Genomic DNA, 14,936 nt, shown 5'->3' with positions numbered 1-14,936 from the left:
GATGGGCTAGAGTAGGATAAGATTTGTGGCAACAGACCAACCAAGAGATTATTACCGTGATCCTAGGGAGGTGATGAGGCCCTGCCCCGGGGAGGGAGGGGGTAGGGTAGCAATGTCAGAAGACATAAGAGGGCATTTGAGGGAGGTGTTATGAAGAAGGATAAATGAATTGTTTTCTTCATTGTATAGAGGAGAAAGCTGTGAATCTGCTTCCTGTGAATTTCCAGGATGTGCAAAAGTAGCTTGTTTCTCTTTCTTTCAGATGAACTGTTCTTTCTTTTCCAAAACAGAGGGGAACATGGCTATTGACCATTGCCTTCCTTTTGTCTTCCAGTGTTCCCACATTCCAGAGCCTCCCGGAAGAGATCCTAAGCAAGCTGGCTGATGTTCTGGAAGAGGTAAGGTTCTGAACCGCCGCACTTTCTTGGATCCAGTTCAGCCCACAGGACTCTATCCTTGCTTGATGTTTGTAGGAAAGAAGCTTTGACTGACTGGCGATGGACCTTTGGTTTTGCTTGGAAAGTTTTAGCTCTAGCCCCACTGCTATCATCGAATGAAAATAACTCTGAGACCATTCAAGGTTTACATGTGGTTAGATATTTCCATTGGCTTAATTTAGAATGGGTCAGGGGAAGCATGCCATTTAGAAAATGTCATGTTATTGACATCAGCATCATAGCTTTGCACAGATTGTCTTGGTCTTTTAAATGCTAAATGATGGAACATCATATTGCAAGGTGTGAGACCAAAAGGAAAACAATTCATCTAAGTATGCATGCCTGCCTATAGAGAAATACTGTGGTATAATTATTGTCATTTCACCTTCTGTTGAGTAAGAGGGATTCCATTTGTTCTTCTTGGTATCAGAAAGGGGGAACTGGTCTCAATGGAATTAGTATTTCAGAACAGCTGATTAAGGCTTGATCTCTGAAAAAAGAAATCCTGATAGTTGGAGAATTCCTACATAGAAAAGGCTACATTAGGGGGAAGTGAGATCCCTTTCCCTGGAGGGCTTTAAGCAGAGACTGAATGAGCACTGAGGACAACTAGACGTCACAGTGCATAGAGTGTTGGGCCTAGAGTCAGGAAGGCTCATTTTCATGAGTTCACGTTGACCTCAGACACTTACTAGCTGTGTGGCCTTGAGAAAGTAATTGATCCCTGTTTGCCTCATTTCCTTATCTGTAAAGTGAGCTGAAGAAGAAAATGACAAACAACTCCAGTATCTCTGCCAAGAAAACCCTAATGGTTCACTAAGAGTTGGACATGACTGAAACAAATCAACACAACAAGAATGACTGCTTCCTGGGTGTGTTAAAGAGAGGATTCTGGGTCAGTAGATGTTAGCTTGGATAGTGGCCTCTGAGGGCCCTTCCAGACATGAGATCCTATGATTCTATGAATCAGATAGATCCCAAAGATCCTGTGGATCCTCTTTTCAGCCTTGGAAGGTGTGTTGGTAGAGAAAGTGTGTATGAGAATATTCAAGAGATAGCTTTAGTAAGAGAATAAGGGAGAACTAGAGGTGAAATTAATCATCCCCTTTCTGATTATCTCAGACCTAAACACTGTGGTGATGGGTTCCGTTCAATGCAGCAAGCCTCGCTAGTGTAGACTAGCTCAAATGTAGGAAACAGGTTCAAGACCCACTTCCAACACATATTCACTATGTGATCCTGATCAAGTTTTTTAACCCCTTCTTTAGGGCAGAAGGTGTCAAACACACCAGCCTGCTGGGCCAGACTTTGCAGCCCACAATGCTTCAGAGTATGGCAAAACCAGATTCAAATACAACTGAAAAATATTGATCAAAAGAAATAAAAGTATCAGAAAACAGATGCTACTAATACAGGGATCTTGGATTTCTAAGGCAATATATGGCGCCCAGGGATCCACAGGTATAGCTTAATGGCCCTTATTTGTTTATGTCTTTGACCTCACCCGTCTAGCAGGTTTCCAAGACTGGAAATCCCCGAGAAGGTGCTGCCCTGTGCTGATGAGAGACTCAGCACCAGGGAGTTTCTTTTCTCAAAGAAGTCACAGTTCTAGACCTTTTCCTCATGTAGGCAGGACGCAGATAGAGGAGACAAAAGACAGCATTTCCACCCTCAGGGAGTTTGCACCCTACTGAGTCAGTCAACTAGTATCTATTAGTCACCCACTAGGTGCTACAGAGTTAGAAACAATATGTACCCATAAGTAAATATAAAACATATACACAAACATGTACAAAATCATGGGAGGGGTGAAGCATTACAAAATGGGCAATCTGAAAGGCTTCTTGTAGGAGGACCTTTAAAGGAGCGAGGGGGCCAAAAAGGTAAAGAGAAGGATGACCATTTTACTCTATGCCAAAGCTTGGACTTGGCAAGTAAAACATTATGCATGGGAACATGAAGGCAGCTGGTTTGATTGAATGAAGAGTGTTGGAGCAAGGAAATCGTCCAGACTGAACTTTTTTTTTTTCCCTTTACTGTTTGTAAGCATTGAACCGTGGAGTTTGATCATAGAGAAAATATCACTTATGGAGAGCATTTCGCTGTGAGTTCTACTAAATAGGAACATGTGTATTAATGCCATAGGCAGATGGAAGGCCTGGGAATGACTGGGCTAAGCTCTGTTCCAGTAGGGTCTCTGGTCAAGTTGAACAAAAGCTAAATGAGGACCAAGGAGAGCTATTGTGGTTCAGGTCAGGGTCAGGTCACTAGACACCTGAGTGAAGAGGTGAAACAGATGCCACAAACAACTAATGAATTCAAAGTCAGTTTGCTAAGCCGAAGTTGAGATGATAGGAGTCTTATTGGATGAGGTAGTAGGAGCATTCAGGATCAGGAGAACTCCAATGCATTTGGGGGGTTCCTATTAACCTGAGTGTTCCTGGTGGCAACTCCTCCTCTCCCAGGCCATGATGCCAAAGTAAGATCATGAATCTGGAGCTTCCAGGAATAAGATCTTTATTTTTCCTAAGCCTCCATTAGGAATTTAAAAACAGAAGGAGAAGGCCTATCAGAGCCACTGAGACCAACTCTCAGATGTAACAGATGAGGAAACTGAGGTTCAGAAGGATGAAGTCACTTGTCCATGGTCACAAAGGAATTCCAAAGCAGGCAGATCTGGGACCTGAACTCCAAGTAGGATGCTTTTTCTCCCATACCTTCAGAAGGTCAGTTATGCAGACTGTTTTCCAACAATCCTATTTTTTTATAAAGTTAAACCATTTCATTCTCTCCCAAAGGCTGAACTCTGACAACAAATCAACAAAAAGCCAAAGTTTCTTATCTGTAGATTCCCCTGCTGTGCCTGATTTTGGTTCATCCCCCTGTCCTCCCTCTCTTATCCAGCCTTTCAGTTTCACATGTGATCATGGCTTGTTGTGCATTGACTTGGAACCACACATGTCAAATATTTCAGAGGAAAGAGAATTGCCCAAGTGTTTTCTGTAAGACCTGCCCTTTTACCTGGGATGTTTGTTAATGTAATTTTGCTTCTCACCACCATTCTTTTGCTATCTCTGTTAAATACCCAGGAGGTTGTGAAATGCCTTTGTTTGCATCCAGTTGCAGCAAACTGTAACTCTATCTTGCCAGGAAATGAAGGCCCTGTAGGAGCCTTGGTTCCTTTGATGAATGTGGAGATAAGTGTCTCAGTGGAGGAAAAAAAAAAGCCATAGCTCAGAATTCTGCAAATAAGCCGGAGGAAAGACAACCCCTCCATGCTTGATGCTGACAACCCTTCCCCTAATCAGAAGATTGCTTAATTTAGGGATGAATTGCAGAAGCCACTATACTTACTGCACCGAGATGGACTGCATGTGGAAGCATCTAATTAAATATCCACACATTTATTTTCAGAACCAAAAATGGGAAAGGGAAATAGACCAAGCAGAAACTGCACAAATAAATATACTTTGCCAGATATGAAACTGCTCCATATGAGGTTAATGAACAATCGATATGAGAAATGGGGCTTTGCTATTTGTCTAAAAGAAGAGGTGCTAAGAAGATGAAATGTGATAACTGTAGAAGAAGAAAAACACTATTCAGGGTTCATAATGGTAATGGTGATGGCCTTTACATGATAATATATCTTTTAGAGAGAGAGAGAGAGAGAGAGAAGTTATTTGTCCAGGCAAACTCTTATTATCTCCCAATCTTCACCACTGACTCCTTTCCGTTTGCCTCCAAACATGCTCAGGCCCTCCCATTAAAACATTTTCCATATAAGAGAAATACTTTCTCAACAAGCGTTTATAGCATATGTTGAAAGGACAAGAGAGCAGAGGTGAAAACAGCCATTAGAAGGCTACTCTGATTGTCTTAAAGTCCTTCTTGCTGGGGGTTAACATCCTCAACACCTTTTAAATTACTTTGTAGGTATTACTAATATGAACAGTGCTCTAACTAGCTATTAACTCTGAAGTAGGGCAAATTCAGTGGTGAAACACGAAATGCAATCTTCCCTGGCTGGGTACAGTCATGCCTGGAATGAAGGTGCTCATTCCTTCATCAGCCTAAACCTAGATTCTACAGCTTAACCAATGGTCTTTGCCCCCTCTAACTCCCAGAAGGGAAGGAGATGAAATGGCTGGTACAGTAGACTAGGATGTTGGGCTATGGGAGACAGGAGAGAATGTTGGGTGAGGAAAGTTTGGCAATAAACAGGGTAGACCTGATTGAAGAACATGGAGGTGAACAGGAAGCATACTCTCCGTGTAACACTTGACACACTTGTAAATTCCCTGTGGCAGTCTTAGTCACTCCACGCTGGTTTTGTCTCTATGTATTAGGATGGTGGTGGAGGGGAAAAGGGAAAGACAACATATTAAAGAGATGGTGAGGAGGTAAGATTGACAAGACTTGGTTGTTTGAAGAGGACCAATATCATCATGGGTGATGTCTTGACTTGTACATAAATTGGATTTAAGTGAGGCAGAGTCACACAAAATCATCAGCCTCATTCTCTCTTCCTGAGTCATGAAAGTCCAGTGGCAGGGTGAAAGTCAAGGGAATTGGCAATGGCCTGAGCTGCAGGGGATGACCTTGGTGTCTTTGATGCCTGACCAAGCTCAAAGTGCTCCACAGTACCAGTTCCAGCTGCCTTCATGACGGTTGGGACAAATTGTTCTCATCTACCCATTCTGTTGGAGAAAAGTTTTCACATCTCTGGGGTAGACATCCCCCTAACTCACTAACAGGCTATCTTCAACCTGGTTTAGCCCATCTGTTGAGATAGTTGACCAGGTTGTGGTCACTGTGTATGCCATAGCTTCCTAAAGCCGCAGGTAAGAGTTGAGTGAAGGTGGACACCAAAGGTGGATAAGCAGACCTGACAGTAATAATAGTAATAACTGACACCAGAGGTGGGAATACTCCCTGGGTACTCCATGTACTGTAAAAGGGGATCATCATTCTGGCTACTAAAAGCAATGGGATGCCAAGTCAGAGAATGCCATGAGGCTGTTGTAGACAACCTGGTGACCTCTGTTGTCCTGGGCTCTGGGAAAACCTGGGAATGAATTATATGGAGGAGGTGAGGAGATGGTGCTAAGTTTGCAAGCATAGGAGATACAAACAAGAGACTAGTAGGTAGTAATAGTTTTTTGAGGGATGGAATATTTATTTATTTAGATGAATCAATAAAAGTGTAAATGGTCATGAAAATATATACGTAAATTATTATTTTATTTGGAGAAACTGACTGCAACTCATTTTGAAATAAGTATGTGGGAATTCAACAGAGGAAGCCAGGTGGAACAGTGGACAGAGTGCTGGACTTCGAGTCGAGAAGACCTGAGTTTGAATCCTGGCTGTGTGACCTAGAGAAAGTCTTTACTCCCCTGAGTTTCACGGATCTCCCTGGAACTTATCTATTAATTGATAGCCTTGTAATCTATTTCAGTGGAGGGAGGTTTGTTTTTAGAATTATTTTGTCTAGATCTGTGAATGGTCTGATGTAGGGAACCCTCTGTGGGGAAAATGCCTTGATTAATTCAGAGCAGAAACTGTCCTGTAACTTGAATTCTTAGAGAACTATAATATTTTATAACACTTATTTAAACATGCACAACTGATTTGTCCATTTGTTGTACTATATAGAGGCAGTAACTAAGCTGGTCTTTATAAATTGGGCCAGTATTGAGATGCTTCGAGTAGAATGTAAGCCCTCGGGGAAGAAATGGTTTCAATTGTGTTTTTATATCTCTATGCACATCACAACACATAATAAGTATTTAACAAAGCTTGCTGAATTTAATTGACTTGGATCCAGCCTCTGTACTTGTCCAGATATCCCAATTTAGCAAAATATATTTGCATCACTTCACATGTAACTTCTTAATTCACTCTCTTCTCCTGAGACTCTATCAGAAACTCTTAGCAAAGGCATGAAAGTGATGAGTGTGAAATTATAAGGCAAGGTCTAATTTTCCCATTCTTAATGTCACAACTTAATATATTTCCCCCTCTTCATAACAATATGATGAATTCCATAGAGTCATATCACATTGTTTCAAATACTTCTGCTGATCTCCTGCTGTGAAGTATTTCACTGCAATTATCACTTACCCAAACAGAATATAATTGGGTGCTGTGAACAAAACCTCCCCAATCAGCCCCCACACAAAAAAATAATAAAGTGTACAATGACACGTTTGCAGATATAAGGAAAACAAAAGTAATTTCTTAGGGATCAAAGGAACACAAAGTAACTTATTCGTAAAAAACGAATCCAAGTAACCTGAGTCCTTAGTTGTCACAGCTAAGGAAATGAGAAAAGATTGTTGAAAATTAAAGAATGCACATTCTAAGATCAGCCTCACAGAGTGACCAGGAACCTTAGAACAACTCAGATTTGACTTTTTTGTCTCTCAGCCAGGTATCTGATGTTTATCTTCACCTCTGTAAATCAAGCAAAGGTTCTTTGTGAAAATCTCATGCTTAAAGACATAAAACAAATTAGAATCATAGCTTTGAGTTTTTGAAATTAGGTATCCATGCAGAATCCTTTTTTTCCCAATGTTGCCCAGTCTCAAGCACACATTGGATTTGATTTTGTCAAAATAAAACATCTCTTTTCATTCCAGCAACTTTCTTAGAAAACTGTCCTGCTTAAGTGTCTTTTTCAGTTCTATGCCTTTGGAAGATTGGATTTTGGAGATGAGTGTTATAGTCTAATCATGGACCACTGGACCTACCTCTTAGGGGATTTGTTCATATTAGTTTCTCTGGTGGATTTATATGCCACCATTGGGCTGACAGGGTTTTAAACACGTGAAGTTTCTAAACCCTTAGATTATAAAGAGAAACAGAAGACAGAGAGGAGTAAAATGGGAAAGAAAATAATAGTAGAGAGAACGTCAGGAGAGGTGGAAAGATAGGAAGTATTTGGAAACTCTGCACAGCCTGATGGCCCAGTAATAAGCAAAAAATGAGTGCCTATCCACCCTCACCCGTTCTTCAGATGTGCATGGCTTCTGATGTCCAGCCTCAGACACTTACTAGCTGTATGTCCCTGGGCAAGTCACTTAACTTCTGTCTGCTTCAGTTTTCTCATCTGCAAAATGGGGGTAATGGTAGCACCTATTTCTCAGGTGCTATCAGTGAGGGATTCGGTGAGGATAAAAACGGTTAATATTTTGAAGTCCTTTCAAACTTTAAAGTACCATATGGTTGCTAGGTATTATTCTTATTAATGACTGAATTTGAATCAATTCTATTGAAAACTGAGGTGTGTTTAAAAGCCAAATTCATGGACTTCAGATTTGGAACCACTTTGATAATCCAAGTCGTGCTTATTGCCACCAGGTCCCTCAAAGCTGATTGCATTCTGGGTCTCTTTTCCCAATGATTTCACAAAGACTACTTCCAGATGCTGACTTCTACCTCATGTCCATTTACATTCTAGCCAGTGACCCAGACTCAAAGTTGCAGAAGTCCTTGACTAAGCTATAGGAGTCCCACTGAAACTCCTGCCCCCACTCTCAATTTGACCTTCAAGAAGCTAAGAAAAGGGTGAGAATTTCATGGCATTTGGAGCTAAAAGTAAAACAGCAGGGGCAGGGGGGATATCTACTCATTTCTCACCATTCTTTTTTAGGCAGAGAAAGCTGATTTCCTTAGGCTGCTGGCTATTTGGGCATGCCATCTGACAGGTGCAGGGGACCAGGTGGTGGAGGATGGGTTCCCATGGAGGAGAAAATGGGAAGAAGAAGGAGATGTAATTTAGCATTTCGGTGCTGGGATGATCATAGGGTCATTGATGAAGAGTTTGAATAGGAAGAACTTCATTTTCCAAATAAGGAAATTGGGGTCCTAGAGACTAACTGATGCAAAACAAAGATCTTCTCTGTCTGCATTTATATCCTCAGACATACACACCCCATTCTACTCCTTCATTTATTTGTTTTTCAGTTATATCCAGCTCTTTGTGACCCCATTTAGGATTTTCTTGGCAAATAAGAGTGGTTTGCTATTTACTTCTACAATTCATTTGACAGAAGAAGAAACTGAAGCAAACAGGGTTAAGTGACTTATCCAAGGTCACACAGCTAGTAGTGTCTGAGGCCAGATTTGAATTCACAAAATTGAGTCTTGTTGACTTCAGGCCCAGCACCTTATCCACTGCACCACCTAGCTGATGACTATTTCCTTATAACGGTGAGATAATTTTTAATGAATACAGGCAGAAGGAAAGAATCATTTATTCCCTCAAGGAGTTGAAATTCTTCTAAATAATACTATGCATTTACAGGCAGACTGTTGGTGTACTCTCTCTGTATGTATGTGTGTACACATATGGGCTTAATTCTGGATCTGTGACTTTTCTTGATAGGAAGCTTCCTGGTGTGAAGACTCTTTACCAACTCACATCATCAACTCTTCTGAGAGGTCAGATGACTTACCTGGGGTCACCCAGTTACCCAGTTCTTCCTGACTCCAAAGCCATCCTTCTATCTTCAATGTCATATTGCCTCTCATATAAAAAGTACTCTGTGAATATGTGTATGGGTGTGTGTATGTGAGTGAATATGGCGGCAGTTCTACTTAATGGAATGTATTAATCATATACATATATTTCATGTTACAATATATGTTGATATGTATATTTATTTATTCACATTTTAATGCTAAATAGTACAGAAGCAGCGAGGTTATATATTCAGAAGACCTTCCATCAGAGGTCTTGGACCTGACACACACTGATGATGTGATCTTGAACAGATTCCTTAGACTGACAATGTCAACTTCCTTCTCTTGAAAATGGGACCAAGGGTGCCTATGTGTATGACCATATAATGTAATTGGGTGGGAATTGCTTTGCAAACCTTACCAAGCTGTAGACCTGATGACCTTTTGTGTTTGTTTGTTTAGCCCCTAAAAGCACTCTTTACATTCACTAACTCCATTCTCACACCAACTCTATGAGGTAGGCCTTTAGTATCATCTCTATTTGGCATATGGAGAAACTGAGACTTAAAGATATTAAGCAACTTTCTCTGGGTCATGCAGCTGGGTGTGATCACACAATAAGCATCAGAGGTAGATCTGAACACAGGACTTCTTACTAACCCCAAGCCCCGCTTCCTCTGACATACACATTTCTAGGGTATTCTTATGTTCACATAATGTTAAGAATAATGCTGTTGTCTCAGGGTAAGAGAAGTGATATTTTTCAGACTGACCAAAAATAACATTAAGGTTTTTCCATGTACTGAGACAAATCAGGATTAAAACAAACATTTTTTTTTCAAATTTACCACACCACCAGTCCACATTCTGGGAGATCAAATCATAAGTAAAAGAATTGTCCAACAAATAGTTATCAATCTTAATGATCATAGTCCATGGCCAGAGGATGCTCACCTTAAATATGGTTCTTTGTGGATTTGTATGCAACATAATCCATTTAATTCCATCTTTTATTTGTTTAAAAAGAAAAGTACCTTTTAATATTCTGTCTTAATCAGAAAAAACTACCTTGTTAGCACCCTTTGGAGGGGACTATTTTATTTTTAATCAAGTCACCACAAATGGAGAAGTGTGGATAATCCTAGAGAGGCCAAGACTGTATTCTTAATTTCACAAAGAGAGAATTACTAGGATTAGCCAAGGATCCCAGTGTTATAAGAATGTTAAAAAATATACTATTTCTCCCATGAATATATCCGGCTTAAAAAATCTTCCCTATAACTTAGTGTAATGAAGTTCTTTTGACTGACTTACTTGTTCTTGTGCTTCCTCAGTCCTGGATCTCCCAAGATCGAGGTATGGAAGTTGGGTGGGTAGATGACTGAAATTGGAGGTAAAATGATAGATTTCTCACATGTGTTATCTCTGTGACCAACAGGAAGTCACTGATCTTATCTGAGTCCAATTTCCTCAGCTGTACAATGTGGAGAGTAAGACCTATAGCAGGAACCTTGCGGGGCTAATGAAGCCATATAGGAAATCTGGATGAAATGCCATGCATATATTAAAAGCCTGTATACATTTCAGTTTGTATCTGTCATCAGAATCACCTCTAATGCTGATTCCCAACAGGCAGCCCTCAAGCTAAAGGACCCTTGGGAGTCACCAAAGACTTAGCAATACACCGAGTGGTAGAAGGATGTAATTTTCACTTGTTTGATTTTTGTGTTTAAATTGCATACAGCAGTTTGACAAATGTGAATTTTTAATCAACCAACGAGGCAGTTGATCAGTGACAGCAAAAAATTACAATAAAAATACGAAATACAAAATATTGTTCTGTTCAGGAAAACTTTATTTTCCCAGGAGGAAAAATAAAGTTTTGAGCTTTCAATAAATTAAAACAGGGAAGGGGGGGTGATGGGTGGAGAGAATCCAATGAAAAGGAGATGCCCTTAGTATCATCACCAGACTTCTAAAACAGGAAAGTAAAAGATATCTGTCTATCTAGTTATACATATGTGTACATATCTATGTGCATTTTCATTCATATATACTCACCCATTTGTGTACACATGTTTACATTATATTTACATATATATCTAGTTACCCCCACCACCGCCACTATCTAGCCACCAGGGAAGCTAGGGGCATTAGAAATGCTGCCTGTTAAGACAATCAGAGCAGTAGTTTTTTGATTACTCACTCCTTTAATACCCTGTGTGGATTAAACTGTATTCTAGTGTCAGTCAGGTGTGCAGATAGGCAAAAATGTGTATATGTAAATCACATCCACTGACTTCTGCCCCTCTTAATTTGCTGTCACTCTTCCCTTCCATCTCTTCCATATGATTTAATGAATGAAGGTCATTCCTTTAGAAGATATTGTGTTGTGTAATAGGAGTGAATGAAAACATAATCCTCATCATTACATGATCAGAGTATTATCCATATGTAACATAGACTGTACATTCCATTTAATACCAAATTTGATGCCTTCACTTCCAACACTAGGCAGGAGAAGCCTTGCTCTGATTGGCATCTGTTAACACACACACCCCAACCCCAACCAGCTACAGCTTGAGTTATGGGATCATACAAATTAATATCTGGTCATCAACATACTGGACCCTGGTAAAAACTAGAACTAAATGAAGACAGTAAGAGAATCTGGAGAAGGCAATGGTGGACCAGTCCAGTATCTTTGCCAAGAAAATACCAAATGGGGTCATCGAGAGTCAAACATGACTGAAATGAGAGAACAACATAAACAAAAGCTCTTTTGGCAGGGCGGGGCGGGGACTGCAATCATTTGGAAGAGTGTATGTTTGAGAATTGCTGATCCATATTCAACTTTACAGAATCTCTCAGTGATTCTCACTCAAAAATAAGACAAGAGAATCCCTGTTCTTGGTTTTTGGAAACAGAAGGCTGGAATCTGGTCTACCACTGTGCTTGGTTTGGGTCATCTGTCTCCTTCTCTTGGCTGTATCTTTGTCTCTGGAGCTCCATCTTCCCTAGGAAGGGTTAAGATTTACTGCACCCAGTCCAAGGAGACTCTGGTGACTGGGAGAGTGCCTAAGCCACCTTGTGCCTATGACTTGCTCATAAATGCTTCCCTTGTGTATTGGCACCCTGCTTTGTAAGTGAACCCCCTTATAGAGTGTCCTCATTAATCATAACCATATCTGGGTGATAGGATGGGCTGCTGAGACCAATTAATATGACATCCTCATTTCATAAATGAGATAAGCCTGGGCAAGTTAGTTAACCCTTTCCCTTTCTAGTTCTCAGTTTCTTCAGCTGTAAAATGCGGGAGGGAGGCAGATGAGATGACCTCTAAGGTTCCTTCAGTTTTACAGTACATAACACTGTTCCACATCCCTGTGCTCCCCACTTTATTACTTGGCTCTTTCACTCTCACTGTGATGTGTATGGCAGCCAGCTTAGAAAGGCCAGTTTAGGATGACTAGCCCAGAGATTCTGGGTCCATGTGTTCTTAGGCAGCTCCAGAGTGTGAGTAAGGCTGGCTGTACCTTCATTACTGCCATTAGCATCAGGTTCTGCCTTCCTTCTCCTGTTTAGTCACCCCACTTCCATGATGATGTACATATTCTGTTCTGGAGAAGACTGGGCCCCTATCCTTGAAAAGCATGTAGCCTCGTTAATCAGAGAAGGCACACAGACAAGAGCAACCAGAGAACAGTTTCAGAAATACCTAAGAAAATCTAGAGTAGGTGCTACAGATGATACTGAGTTCAGGGAATGTTGAATAAAGAGAAGGTCATTATGGGTTTAGACTAGTCAGGGATGTTTCCCTAGAAGAGGCAAGCTGGGCCTTGAAATAAGTGAGGCAGAGTCAGGTAGGAGCTGGGAGGTTACCCTCTTACATTACTCTGATTTCAGTATCTCTCCAAGCAAGTGAAAGCCAGAAGCAATGCATTGTGGCTTCCCCCTGTTCACCATCCCCAGAAGCCCACATTGCCATTGTTAATATAATAATTTTGAGGTAAAGGGGTAATTAAAGGAATGGGACATTGGATTTATATGGCACCTGGCTTAGAGGGAGCTAACATTAATTCCCCTACTTTGGTCCCACAATAATGAATGAGTACCTGGAAGGTACCAAATATGCAAGGCATCTTGCCTAAGTGACTTGTACAAATTTACTTGACCATAATTCATTCTTCATTAATTCCAACTGAAACTGGAAGGAAGTTCATGGCTGAAGAGGCATTGCAGGCCCTTAGCTCTCATAGAACAGACTTTCTTCAGCTGCCTTTGACACTCTGTGGGATCACCTTGGCCTGCAGCTAGACAAGTTCTTCTTGCCCTGCCATCTTGAATCTGATTTAGGAGGAATGCCACTAGGGAGGCCTGAGACCTGGAGGTATCCACTGGTACAATGGCCACATGTTCAGGAGTTATCACAAGCTCTGTTGGGCAGATCTACAGCAGTGGGCTTCCTTGCTCTGTTATTGCTAGTCTATCAAGAAGACCAGCTCTGAGGTGTCTCTAAGGGCCAATACCAGCTTATGTCTGATAATGCTTTTCAGTAGATTCTTTTCATACAATTGAAGGTTGGTGCTACGTAAATTATTTCTCTATTTGATCATCTTATCTCAGTGTGGACAAGACTCTGGAATCATTATCATCATCATGATAATGGTAGTGGTAGTAATTTATACAATGCCTACTATGAGTTCAGCACAAATCAGAGACATGCTATCCCCTGAAGCATTCTCTAATTCCCTTACACACATATAATTCATAATGATTTCCTCCCTCAATTGTCCTTGACCTCTCTGTAATATTTGACATTATTGTGCATCCCCTTCCTCATGCCTCCTCATTCCTGATTCTTTTTTCATGATTTTATTCCCCTGTTCTCTTCCTACCTGTTTGACCAATTCTTCTCAGTATTTTCTGCTCGGTCATCATCTATGTCCAGATCCGAAGTGTGGGTGTTTACCAGGGATCTCTCTTGGGTCTTCTTCTTTCTCTACATTGTCTTGGTGACATTATAGTCTTTAACAGGTTCAAGATCATCTCTATGCCAATGACTCACAGATCTATTTGACCAGCCCGAGTCTCTCTCTGTGGACCTCTAGGTCTACATCACCAGTTGTCTTTCTTTTTTTGACATGTCTGACTGGATGCACTGTCATCATCTTAATTTAATAGGTCCAAAACAGATCTCATCATATTCCCCCTCTCCTTGTGGACTGACCAAGTTCCTCATGTTCATGTTGCTATCCAGGGTACCACCATTTTTCCAGTCATCTAGGTTCACCTCCACTTTGGCATCATCTTACCTTCCTCATTCTCCTTCATCTTATAGGTCCAAATATTGGCCAAGTCTTTCCATTTTCACAAATGTTGCTTATCCTTTTCCTTTTTTTCTGCACACACAGCCAACACCCTAATTTGCTTTCTAATCTCTTGCTTAGAATATTGCAATAGGCTTCGAATTGGTCTCCTTGCTTGGTCTCTGTCTCTGTCTTCTTCTCTGCTTGTTTCTGACTTTGTCTAAATTTCTCTTTGTCTTTCTATCTGTCTCTATCTCTTTCTCTCTGTGTCTCTCTTTGCCCCGTCTTTGTGTGTTTTTCTGTCTGTTTCTGTCTTTTTCCCTTTGTCTATGTCTATGTCTGTGTCCATATCTCTCTGTCTTTATCTGTCTCTGTCTGTCTCTTGCTCTCTCCCCAGCTGCCAAATTGATATTTCTTATGCACAGATCTGACCATATCAATCTACTACTTAGGAATTGTCATTTGTTCCCTGTTGTGGCTGAGATAAACTACAAAGATCTCAGTGTCTCCACTTGGCATCCAAATGCCTCTGGCATGTGGCTCCAGTCCATGTTCTGCTCAAACTCTCTGTCCCAGCCAAACCAGTGACTTGCCCCATGCCCAGGATTTCATCTCCTGCCTTTGTCTTTGGTGTCATGTCTGGAATGTTCTACTTCTTCATCTTTACTTCTCACAATCCTCTGTTTCTTTCAAAGATCTGTTGACTCCCCTGTGCTAGTGT

General features: G+C 40.9%; 1 protein-coding gene across 1 annotated transcript in view; it reads left to right on the top strand.

Moving 5' to 3' along the window:
- PRKG1 (protein kinase cGMP-dependent 1) overlaps positions 1-14,936 on the top strand; it is a 1,294,615-nt gene that overhangs the window by 932,866 nt on the left and 346,813 nt on the right. The window contains exon 5 of the mRNA XM_072628923.1: positions 335-398. Coding sequence (XP_072485024.1) covers positions 335-398 — 64 coding nt within the window. The remainder of the gene's footprint in view (positions 1-334; positions 399-14,936) is intronic.

This window comes from Notamacropus eugenii, chromosome 1 (genome assembly GCF_028372415.1).
Source record: "Notamacropus eugenii isolate mMacEug1 chromosome 1, mMacEug1.pri_v2, whole genome shotgun sequence".
Lineage (NCBI taxonomy): Eukaryota > Metazoa > Chordata > Mammalia > Diprotodontia > Macropodidae > Notamacropus > Notamacropus eugenii.
The sequence above is the reverse complement of the archived record's forward strand: the minus strand, read 5'-3'. Positions and strand labels throughout refer to the sequence as shown.